General features: G+C 44.5%; 1 protein-coding gene across 1 annotated transcript in view; it reads left to right on the forward strand.

Annotated features, from left to right (window-relative positions):
• Positions 1-6382: 6382 nt before the first annotated feature.
• Positions 6383-13035, forward strand: part of LOC124803334 (vesicular glutamate transporter 1) — a 199208-nt gene continuing 192555 nt past the window's right edge. The window contains exon 1 of the mRNA XM_047264518.1: positions 6383-6516. Within this exon, the coding sequence (XP_047120474.1) occupies positions 6383-6516 (134 nt within the window). The remainder of the gene's footprint in view (positions 6517-13035) is intronic.

A 13035-nucleotide genomic window follows, 5' to 3' on the forward strand; every position in this document is an offset into this window, starting at 1 on the left:
GGCATACAGCGGCCGTATGTTTCTGTATGTCGTAAATTCGTACCTCAAGTACTTCCTTCGAAGACTTGGCTGCTATGAAGGAAGCCCTTGAGGTGCGAATTCACGATATCCATAAACATAGGAAACCAGTATACCAATATGCCAATACGGATTATTTTGGAGAGATGCATTCGTGGCGTGAAGATGGCGAAACTGGCAGCGAAGATAAAATAAAATAACTTCTAAACTGCACAGACGTTTGACGAATTTAATTACTGAATATTTTACCATCCGCTGTCCCAACTCCACAATGGATCAACAGACACTTATAAGTATGTCATTGTATGCCCTCTGGCCTGGATGTATGAACTGATTCCGTTCGCAAGGACGTTGAAAAACCTTTTCTAGTCTCTCCTGACGCAACCTGGCCCACAACTGTTGTAACTGACCTTGACACTTGATATAATGACTACTGGCACTGACGTGGAGTTGAAGTCCTAGCTGGTTCCACACATCCTCTATTGGGCACAGTTCTGGACACAGATCTGGTACTACCTTAACATTACGTAGACTGTTCGCAGAGACTCGTGCCACATATAGAGGAGCATTGTCCTTTTCAAAAACGGCACCACTGTATATAAAATAAGAGGTAACACATGAGGGCTCAAGATGTCCGTGACGTCCATTTGTGCCTTCAGAGCTCCGTCAATCACTATCAGCCGTGAACTGTAGCCACATACGCTGGGAGTAATACTGTTCTGTCTGTCCAGACGATTGACATAGTGGGACCCCTTCCCAGAACGCAACCATACTCGTCGACAATCGCTGTGTAGAGTAGTGCAGAACCACTATTCATCACTGAACACAATACGCGTAGGTAGTCGTCCGTCTGCTGCCATTACGACCTGGGATGCAGGATGAAACAGCGTGTAGTCCATTACTTGTTCTCGGAAGACGAGCACCGATGTGAAGGGCGGCCAAATTATTCACGCGAATCATTCTGAATATTCTTGAAGCCAATATCGAACAACTTTGGCCCAGTGACATGACATCGTTGTTTGGGAACATGAACTCCATGAATGGCTGCAATAGCCTCAAAATAGCTGAAAAAATCATTTCCGCTCAACGATTGGTTCAGTTGGACCAGAGGACCCAGTCCGTTCCATCTAAACACAACTCACACCATTGTGGAGCCACCACCAGCTTGCACAGTGGCTTCTTGGGAAATTGGATCCATGGCTTCGCGGGATCTGTGCCACATTCGTACCCTACCATCAGTCGTACCAAGTGAAATCGGGACTCATCTGAGCAGGTTACGGTTTTCCAGTCTAGGATCCAACCTTTATGGTCACGAATCCAGGAGAGGCGCTGCAGGTGATGTGCTTTTAGCAAAAGCGCTCGCTGCCGTAGCCCATTAACGCCGCACCAGCCCAACGGGAACGTTCGTCGTAAGTTCCACTTTGATTTTGAGATTATTTCACGCAGTGTTTCTTGTCTGTCAGCACTGACAACTCTAGGTAAACGCCGCTGCTCTCGGTCGTCAAGTGAAAGGCAGTCGACCCCTGTGTCGTCCGTAGTGAAAGGTAATGTCTGAAATTGGTATTACCGGCCTCTGTTCGCACTGGGGAACCGAAATACTGAATCCTCTAAAGATTAGCGAAATCGAGTGCCCAAGCGTCTGGCGTCCGCGTTCAAAGTCTGTCACTTCCCGTTGTGTGACCATAATTACGTCGGATACCTTTTCACATGAATCTTCTGAGCGCAAACGACACCTCAGCCTATGTGCTCCCCTTTTATGACTGCACATTGTATACGTGATACTACCACCATCTGGGTATGCGTATGTCGCTATCCTATCCCTATAACTTTTGTCACTTCAGTGTATATTTGCTACTGTATATATTCCAACCCCCCCCCCCCCCCCCCCCGCAGACATACATTTGTGATTTACTGTTAGCGTAGCACATATGAGAAGTAACATACCGTGTCACATTTAGTTTTCTCTTTAAACAGGAGAGTATATTGTCGGTATTTACCGTAAATTCACGCTATTTCCGAATTTACTGTTGATAGAACCACAAAAGACTTTCAGGGAATCAGTAACTTTGATTTGAGGTTCTCTTATGCCTCAACAGAAATCTCGTTTCGCGAATTAACTGCTTCAGCTGTAAAACGGAGTTAGTAACAGTTTTAGCTAATGAGATACAGAAATTAAAAAGGATCAGTAACCTTATTTTAGAGGTTATTAGTTGAATGTTCTTTAAAAAATTGCTCCAGCACCAATGCAGCCCCATTGTGTATTCTGTTCTCGAACACTGTGTAGTTACTTGACACTGATAAGCGATTGGAAATCATCCTAGCTACTGTCAAGCTATCCGAAGCTGCTGCGAATAGCTGTGTTGGCAAGTATGCCGAAAATCATGCGGCAGAGAAATCAAAGGTACTATCACCTCATGTGGATCCTGTTTCCTTTACAGGAAGTACGGTACATATCATTACTCGCCCGCTTGACTGAAAGCAGCATGTCGGTGGTAGTGCAACCGCCATGTACAGGAGGAGCAGGGACTCCCTTACAAACAAGTTCCAGGCGCTATCTTCCACTGAAAATGAAACTGAGCGAGCGAGACTTCACCTCTTGGGAAACCTGCTGTGCCCCGTGTCATCTGAAAGCAAACACACTAGGATAAGGTTTATTAATCGTTAGCAGTTCAAACGCATAGCGAATACCCCTCAGGGAAATGACAGCAAGGAATCGAAACGAACACGAGATGCACTCAGAATGTATGCCTTGGGCTCCATGCCAAATTGGCTGTTCCGGCAACTATTGAGGAAACGGTGTGAATCCAAATGGAACAGGGATCGGTGAAGTATGATTTGTTACTGCGGAAGGTGATATGGTCTATATAGGACAGACAACGCGTACAGTGGAAGTGCGTTGTACGGAACATCAGCGTTGCACTCGCCGACTGCAACCCAGTAAGTCTGCAGTTGCGGAACATTGTATTTCCAACGGACATTTAATGGAGTACGACTAAACTTCGATTCTGGCCACAGCAACAACTTTTTGGGACTCCATTATCAAAGAATCCGTTGCAATACGTATCGCTGGGAATCCGTTTAACTGTGACAGTGGTTACCAATTGAATAACGCGTTGAATACCGTCATCTCCGAAATTTGCTCGAGACGAACACGCAAGAAGACTTCGATAGCTGCGGCCAGCGACAATACCGACGGCAGCTGATTACTGCAGTTCCACCAGCGAGGGCGCTGCCACTGGTCGGTGTGGCCCTTCTGTCTCCACCGACTGCTATGCATGCGCGGCAGTAATATCAGAGCATTACATAAGACAGAGCGGAGAAAATCTTCGTCAGTCCTCATACGTCTCACCTGAAGATGGCTGGCCGTTGTCCAGCCGAAAAATCGTGGAATGAAGTTTACGACGACCGGCTGCAAGCCCGAAATCTTTTTGAACACTTCACTGTATACCGCATAAACAGAATGACCACTACAAACAGATGATTTCCAGCGAGACGCCCGCGGTGGTCAATATCATGCGCCCTGTGAGTTTTGCAGTGACTTTGCTCATGAGAGGATCTTTGGTTGGCGGACTCTGGGCAGGAGAGACAGATTCCAGCGGGGGGACGGTTAAAACTGTTCAAATGGCTCTGAGCACTATGGGAGTTAACATCTGAGGTCATCAGTCCCCTAGAACTTAGAACTACTTAAACCTAACTAGAACCACTCGCCCACCACGGCCGTTCGGGGGGGACGGGAAGTGGAAACCGAGCGATCAGTGCGGGCAGACGTGCAAAGGCGAATGCCCTTGTTTTTATTTTCGGGAGGCGTGGCTATTGTTTCAGGCGCAGGCATTTTTCTAATGGAGTGCTGACAGCCGCCTTGCGGGACATAGCGGTTTCGCTGCTATCGTGGCGTGCTTGCCGGTGCTGGTATTGCCCCGGTCTGCATCAGGCCTCCGTCTTCCTTGAGTTCCCCGCTCGGGAACAGAGCCCCGAGATTGCTGCCACTTACTCCACGTTGAGCATTGTTTTTGAAAATCCTCAGAAAACCCGTCTCCGTCTTCGGCATCTTGTTGTACTGGAGCAGCTTCGTGCGTACCTTCCTGAGTGGTTTGAAGCTACGATGGCTATTCGGAAAGTAAGTTCCGATTGGTCACTAAATGGAAACCACCTTCAAAATCAAAAACGTTTTATCTACAACAGTTAGCTACACCTTCCAGCTACTTCTCTAAATAGTCGCCTCTCCGATGTAGACATTTGTGGTAGCGTTGTACCAACTTTCCAATATCCTCGTCATAGAAGGCAGCCACTTGGGCTTGCAGCCAATTCCCCTCACTGGTCTGCAGCTTGTTGTCTGTGCCAAAATATTTCCTTCATTACGGGCTTAATTATGGGTGATCAAACACTTCCCAATCGAAAACTGCACAGGAGCATCTTCATTGCCCTACAGCGTGCGTACGAGAACTGTCATAAAGAAGGAAATGCGTGACAGTTGTGTTATGCGGGCTGCATGACATCAGTTGGAATCACTCACCAGGGCGTCATACTTGGCGGGAGACACTATTTACTATGCATACTTTCGTCATCACTGTGCTCCCAGAACTGAGAAGAGTGACGTGACGCGATCAGCGGGAGTACTAGAGACACTGCCCAATACATCTGTCCAAAGCTTCATCGGATGTGCACTGTGGTTTCCATTTCACGCCCGATCGCACCTTACTTTCCGAACAGACCTCGTACTAATCAAATGGTCGCACGGTGACCGGTTGGTTCTTTACAAAACGAACCGCCAACACGTGCTCAGCCCTCTCCCGCAGAGCAATTGGTTTACCCATTGGAGTTTTTTGGGCGCCTTGTTTTAGGTTAAGATTTAGTGCCTGTGACTTGTGTTTTGATTTTTAAGGCCTAGAGGACTGGGCACTGCTCTAAGTGGGATCTTATCTTACAACTGTGTTGCATTAAGAAGAAAGGTCCGCTATGTCTTTTGGCAACCACTGTGTTTTAAGGTACCACAGCCACCTAGTAGAACGGCCAGTAGTAGACTCCGTTTAATGCCCCGAATATTTTAACATTTGCTACGTTTGTGGATGAATAGTTCCATCAGCGGTTTTCTAATGCCAACTGAAGCGCTTAAAATTGGTTTAGACTATATGGTTAGCCTAGAACCATTCATATATAGACGGTTAATGTACTTGTGGGTTGTCTAGGTTATTTCCTGGAGGCTAGTTTTGCATTTGTTAAGAGGGTCTTAATATTTCCTATGTTTAATACTTTAATCGTTTCTCAATTTCTCTGGCTCACTTTTGTATTTGCCTAAAGGGTGGTACCATATGGGTGGTTCGAAGGTTTATGGTTGTGTCCTTGCAGCTAGTGGAGATATTTTTCTGAGGCTTACTTTTACATTTGTTAACGTGGTTTCAGTAACTGTCAATGTTTAATGCTTTAATTATGCTGCACCTGCATTTGTATTTGCCTTGAGTGTGATATCTCTGAGGCGGATCAAAAGTTTATTGTTGTGTCCTTATATAGTCTAAGAGGGATTTGCTGCGTGCTTTGTAGTTTCATGACTACTTTGCTTGTCTCGTTGGGGCCGGGGACTCGTGCCAGAGATCTACCACTGAGCCTTTTGTGCTTCCTGTGGGCTTGCGCCATATTCAACGTCAGCCTGACGAGTTTTAATTTATTCGTATTTCCAGAATTAGATTTTCACTCTGCAGCGGAGTGGGCGCTGATATGAAACTTGCTGGCAGATTAAAACTGTGTGCCGGACCGAGGCTCGAAAGGCAAAGATCCCGAGTTCGAGCCTCGGTCCGGCACACAGTTTTAATCTGCCAGGACGTTTCTTATTCTTGTTTGATATACTAACTTCTTATGACGGGAAAATCTTGAAACATGGTTAATTATTAAAGTGAAGCTGGAGTAAAATAACTGTATTCCTTAAAGTTTGTTGCTTCTAAAGAAAAGAGACAGTAATGCTTGGGGCCTTGCAAAATGTTAATAAAGAATTTTGATGTTCAGTGTTATAACGATTGTTAAGTAACAAGCAACGTTCAATAAGTTTCTCAGCCCATCCTCTAGGACCTGACTGTTGGTGTCCTTTATCTTGGTATACGAAATTGTCGAAGTTATCACTCAGCACAGGAGTAAAATACCAGGTGCACTGCAGTAGACTGAATTACCCCAAGTTGTCATTCGAGAGAAGAAAGTCGACTGTGTAAAAGGAAATTTAAGGTACGCATTCTAGAGCCCGGACTTACTAGAGTTTTTTGCTTTTTGTCCGTCTGGAACATCCTGCAGATGTAGGTGAAGGGAAAGTAGGGAGATAGAGGGTAGTGGATTAGGATGGCCCGGCGCATGACGCGATGCTTAATTCGTGACAACCGCCATGCGACACGCCGCCTCCGCCGCTGCCACCGCCCCCCTGACGCACGGGGGAGCGGACGTGCCGGCTCATAATGCACTCGGCTGTGGGGTGGGGGGAGCGTCGCGGCGCAACATTCATAACTGCTGGATTGAGCCGTAGGCAGCCGGGTGGCGCTGGCGCCGGTGCGTGCTGCGCAGTTTAGCGCGAACCGCTGCGGGGCGGCAACAGACCCATTAATATCCCGGCCCGTCCCCTCGCCTCCCCCACGGTGACAGAGCGGCCTCCCCTCACTGCTGACAACGACTCTACAATTATGATCCGCTTATGAGGGACGGTATCCGTCGCAATCAGAGTGCTCCATCAGAGCCGCGCCGTGCCTCCATTAGCCTACACGTGTTGCCGCTGGCGGACCGGCCACCCGGCGGCTCCCGTAGTCACAGGCGCGGTACACACTCGCCTCAGTCCCCCAACCCAACTCTAGGTTGTCGGCGCCAGCGTTTCGAACTTTTCCGCCATACATTTGCAGCGCGTTCGGAAATTCCCGTTGCAGACTTCTAGGATCTGTACAGCGCAGTGAGTACATAATATTTGAAACTGGAACCCATGTCCAGAAAAGGTTGGTATCGTGGTAATGTTACAAAGGAGAAGGGTAAATGGATCAGTTTGAGGTAAGGAAACGAACGGTTCAAATGGCTCTGAGCACTATGGGACTTAACATCTATGGTCATCAGACCCCTAGAACTTAGAACTACTTAAACCTAACTAACCTAAGGACATCACACAACACCCAGCCATCACGAGGCAGAGAAAATCCCTGACCCCGCCGGGAATCGCACCCGGGAACCCGGGCGTGGGAAGTGAGAACGCTACCGCACGACCACGAAATGCGGGCAGGAAACGAACGGGTCGAAAGTTGTAAGCGAATACCGTTCTGACACCTCTGGCACTGGAAGACATGGGGCAGTACTGTTGTTTCTAAGGCTGTGGGGTAGGTAACTTTCAGAGGCGGTAGTGTGGGCCAGAATAAGAAGAAATGTCTGGTAAACATGGGCTCTAAAATGCATACCTAAAGAGCTATTAACACTTGTTCAACAGAGGGGATGTGTTTCAAAGAATTGAAGATGAGGAAGTGCTCATAGCTCCTCAGGAAGCAAAAATACAATACTGGTCATTAAAATCGCTACACCACGAAGATGACGTGCTACAGACGCGAAATTTAACCGACAGGAAGAAGATGCTGTGATATGTAAATGATTAGCTTTTCAGAGCATTCACACAAGGTTGTCGCCGGTGGCTGACATGAGGAAAGTTTCCAACCTATTTCTCATACACAAACAGCAGTTGACCGGCGATGCCTGGTGAAACGTTGTTGTGATGCCTCGTGTATGGAGGAGAACTGCGTACCATCACTTTTCCGACTTTGATAAAGGTCGAATTGTAGCCTATCGCGATTGTGGTTTATCGTATCGCGACATTCCTGCTCGCGTTGGTCGAGATTCAATGACTGTTAGCAGAATATGGAACCGGTGGGTTCAGGAAGGTAAAACGGAACGCCGTGCTGGATCCCAACTGCCTCGTATCACTAGCAGTCGAGATGACAGGTATCTTATCCGGATGACTGTAACGGATTGCGCAGCCACGTCTCAATCCCTGAGTCAACAGATGGGGACTTTAGCAAGACAACAACCATCTGCACGAACAGTTGGACGACGTTTGCAGCAGCATGGACTATCAGCTCGGAGACCATGGCTGCGGTTACCCTTTGCGCTGTATCACATACAGGAGCGCCTGCGATGGTGTACTCAACGACGAACATGGGTGCACGAATGGCAAAACATCATTTTTTCGGATGAGTTCAGGTTCTGTTTACAGCATCATGACGGTCGCATCCGTGTTTGGCGACATCGCGGTGAACGCCCATTGGAAGCGTGGATTCGTCATCGCCATACTGGCGTATCACCCGGCGTGATGGTATGGGGTGCCATTGGTTACACGTCTCGGTCACCTCTTGTTCGCATTGGCGGCGCTTTGAACAGTGGACGTTATACTTCAGATGTGTTACGACCCATGGCTCCACCCTTCATCAGATACCTGCGAAACCCTACATTTCAACAGGATAATGCACGACTGCATGTTGCTGGTCCTGTACGGGCCTTTCTGGATACAGAAAATGTTCGACTGCTGCCCTGGTCAGCACATTCTCCAGATCTCTCACCAATTGAAAACGTCTAGTCAATGGTGGCCGAGCAACTGGCTCGTCTCAATACGCCAGTCACTACTCTTGATGAACTGTGGTATCGTGTTGAAGCTGCATGGGCAGCTGTACCTGTACACGCCAACCAAGCTCTGTTTGATTCAATGCCCAGGCGTATCTAGGCCGTTATTACTGCCAGAGGTCGTTGTTCTGGGTACTGATTTCTCAGGATCTATGCACTAATACTGCGCGAAAATGTAACCACATGTCAGTTCTAGTATAATATATTTGTCCAATGAATACACGTTTATCATCTGCATTTCTTCTTGGTGTAGCAATATTAATGCCCAGTAGTAGCGATACAGGTATTTCACAGTCAGAGGTATCAGAATGATTTTCGTTTGTAGCTTTCGACTCATTCGCTTTCGTAGCAGGGCTATTACCTCATATTGATACATTTATCTGTCTCCATCACCCTTGAAAGCGTATAACATCATCACGGAACCACCATGTGTATACATACATTTACAGGCGCCGTAACCTAAGCGATTTGCTCTCTGTAGCGTCGTTGGATGACGTTCCTATTCAAAATATTACGTATTCACTTTCCTTTGCAAATCCTAGAAGTTTTTAACGCTAATTTCAGAGCACCATGTATTTAGGTACCAACTTTTTGCGCCAGGCTTTGTCCGCGTACTCATTTCTCATCAACACGTTGTTCTCGAAAATGTTTGGCGTAGTAACACTTACAAGCGGTCATTCGTTTTTTATTTATATAAATCCGGATAGACACTGCCAAGTTAAGGCCTTCTACTCCCTTCTCCAGTTTTATCTTCTACAAGTTTGAATGTCCTACAACGTCATACCCTAAGTAGACGCCCTTTTCGCCACTTTCTTTCACCCTGTATTCGAAATAAGAATCGGGGTCGCTGTCGTCAATTGACATAGGGCTTCTTGTTAAAGAAAGTTACAAGAAGGAAAGCAACATGAAAAATGCGAATAATTAAAAAGAGACGTGTGTGCTTTGTCACCACATGGTAGCACATTCCAACATCGATGAGAGTAGTTCCCATTCCTACACCTTTTCTGAAGAGCTCCATTGGAAACTTTTCATTATATCATGATTTAAAAATGAGATTTTTATTTCCATTCACCTTTATTTTGTTCGATAATCTGTGGATGATCAAGGCAAATGGGTTGTTTATGGCTTCCGACGTTGTTCAGTGTGTTTTGATAGTAAAACTTCAATAAAATTCTTACACTGTAGAAATGGACTTTATTTATGACAAAGATGTGGTCTTTTTGTAATGCGAGAATGGTTAGCGACAGAGCCAACACGTATCTGAAATGATTTCGTCATTCAACAGTATCGTTGCCACCTGTTGAAGTATTCCTCCCGTAAAAATATTGATTAACACTTTCGATTGACTAAAAATATGGAAATACGGTATTTCAGATAGTTCTACTAAATAAAACGCTACTACATAAATGAAATCTATAACAATTAGATGTAATTATTATTGACTAAGAAGGCTACAGCTCAAAAACTTACATTATGCTTCCACATGACGTAACTGCAGACAAGGGAGTGAGTAAGTCCCCACGAGACAAGTGAAGAATTGTAGCATTTTCTTTTTAAAAACGAGTGAAAAATCGTGTAATCAGCATCTCAACATGCAAAAGGAAATCTCTAGTTAGTGAAGTTTTTAAAATAATTTGTGTATGTGAAGTACAAGTCTGTCACAATTATTTGCTTGAATTAAAAAGTGATACCATAAGAGGGATTAGTAGTTTACTGGTTTCTCGAATATCACACTCGTCTGCCGAGCATGCATGCAATGTCGTCTGTCCCTAACAGTACACATTTTATCTAACCCCCTAATTTGAATAGCGCAGCGAAGGTGTGCTACGAACATAATACAGAGACAAAGAGACATAAAATTTATCAAACAAGCTGTTTTATTCAAGGTGGGGAGGTCTGGTACTCTTTCACATTATCTCTTGTAAAGCCTGAATTGTTGACTATTCAGGGGAGTTCGTAGGACGTGGAAAAATATGTAACGCCTGTGAACATTTTCGGGTCAATTTAGATAAAAAAAATTATAAAAATGAATAAAAATTTTGATGGCTACAGTAATCTGAATGCCCACACAAGCAATCAAACGTTTTCGAAACACTTATTTCAAGAAAAATGGTCCCTTAACATGCCTAATGACCACAGCGTGCAAAGATTCAGTAGGACTGTTGAAATATGTGACTTAGAGGGGAGTGGATCTGAAAACTAGAAAAACTTCAGGAAACGGGTAATAACTGGCTTTTCATAGACGCTATCAAACACCAATAAAGATTAGGACCATATCCCAAAGCAATGAGATCATACAGACAAATGACAATGGGATGAATACAGTGGAATAGAATTCAACATCAGACCTTGCCCCCACAAATTTTAATAAATTCAGTTACTTCATTTAAACTGGGTTTCCATCCCACAAATAGAGGGCGGTTCCGTATAAAATACTTCGATCTATTCCAGGATTCTCAGAAGTAAGTGTTAAAGATGTAAATGACGATATGATCTGATGAAATGATCACCTTTTTCGTCTGCAGACAATGACATACTAATGATGGATTAGCTGAAGGAGCTGACGCTCAATCTTACGTCAATATGACACATACAAACGCCGCAAAACAATGGTTTATTTGGCACGCAACACATAAATTACTTCAGCTGAGATAACGCTTGCGAAACACTGTGTAATCGTGCTATGAGTAAACGACATAACAATCTGGCTGAAAAGAAACATACTGATTGTCTCAGACAATAAAATTCACTGTGACTGTTTTCCAGTAACCGGGTAGTATATGAGTGACAATTTTTATGCTGCGTGAAAACACATATAACGTGAGGGTTTTTTGGCATTTAACAGATACCACATAAATCTCTTTCTTAATTTCCGGATTTTTTTGTAATCTCGATGACCTACGGTCCCATCTACTCCGGATAAACCAGGTACCACGTTATCATGAAATCCACAGTAAGAAACATGGTCCACATATAAAGCATTAATCATCATACTAAAAGCAGAAGTAAAATTTTTATGTGGGAAGCCCATTACATTTTTCCGCTATTTTATGAACGGCAAAGTCGCGTATCAGCACTGCGATGGTAGTTTATTAACAAGTAGTACTTCGTCAAGTGTTACGAGTAACTAGGAACTAACACAGATATCACGTATGGTGAAATGAATTCGTCATCAACACGTCGCTGACGAGCGATGATGACTTACGGTAGATTGCATGCTATAATTAGGTAAACTCGATACATAGGAAATTATAAGAATAAAACGTTACTATAAAAACTTGATCACAACCGTATAAAAGGTATCATTTACCTGCTACTGAATCAAAACATAAAATCAATCTCTCTGCTAGTCATGTGTCCAGAACGATGGTTCAGCGCAGACTTTTGTTTCACGGGTTCTATGTTTAGCTGGATCTTAATTTACTCACTTGCACACAGAATTTACTCTAGACGCAGACAGGTGGGGTACACTGATTTCATCGTGGAGGGTGAATAGGATACTAATGACCTTACGCATTTAGTCTCCTTAGACCCGTAATGAGCAGCAATAGTGCTTCATGATGGCAATAGTTGAAACATGACAATAACGTAATAAATGTAAAGGAAGAACTTAGTAATTTAGACTTAATTATTCGTAAAAAATACCTCTTTATTTTTTTGATTCTTACTTCTGACCGGTTAGATGTGGACCGCTACAAATTCATCTCCTGTGCCAACTTCTTCATTTCAGAGTTGCACTTGCTGGATGTATTCTGGTATCTGAGTTTCCCTACCGTTTTTAGGCCCTACAGTTCCTTCCAGTGCAATGGATGTTATTTCCCGATGGCTTAACACATATCCTATTATCGCATCCCGTTTTCTTGAAAGTTTTCCACATGTTGGTTTCTTCGCTGATTATGCGGAGTACCTCCTCATTCCTTATCTTACCATTCCATCAGATTTTCCACAGTCTTTTGTCGCACTGCAACTTAAACGCTTCGATTCTCTTGTGTTCCTGTTTTCCCACTATCCATGGTTCACTACCATATAATTGTGTCTCCAGACGTATGTTCTCAGTAATTTCTTCCTCAAATTAAGGTCTACGTTTGATACCAGCAGACTTCTCCTGCCCAGGGATGCGCTGTTTGCCAGTGATGGTCGGCTTTACATGTCTCCCTTGCTTCGCTGCTCATGGATTCACTTTGTCTACTTCTTAAGTTTTGTTAAGTTTCTTGCTACTCACGTTTCTACTACTTCTCATTGCTTTTGTCTATTTTTCCGTTTGCTCTTAATCCATTCTCTGCACTCATTAAACAGTTCATCCCATCCGGCAGATCCTGTAAATCTTCGTCAAGTTCACTGACGATACCGACGTCATCAGCAACTATTATCATTTATATCCTTTCACCCTGAATCATA

This window comes from Schistocerca piceifrons, chromosome 6 (assembly GCF_021461385.2).
Source record: "Schistocerca piceifrons isolate TAMUIC-IGC-003096 chromosome 6, iqSchPice1.1, whole genome shotgun sequence".
NCBI classification, from domain to species: domain Eukaryota; kingdom Metazoa; phylum Arthropoda; class Insecta; order Orthoptera; family Acrididae; genus Schistocerca; species Schistocerca piceifrons.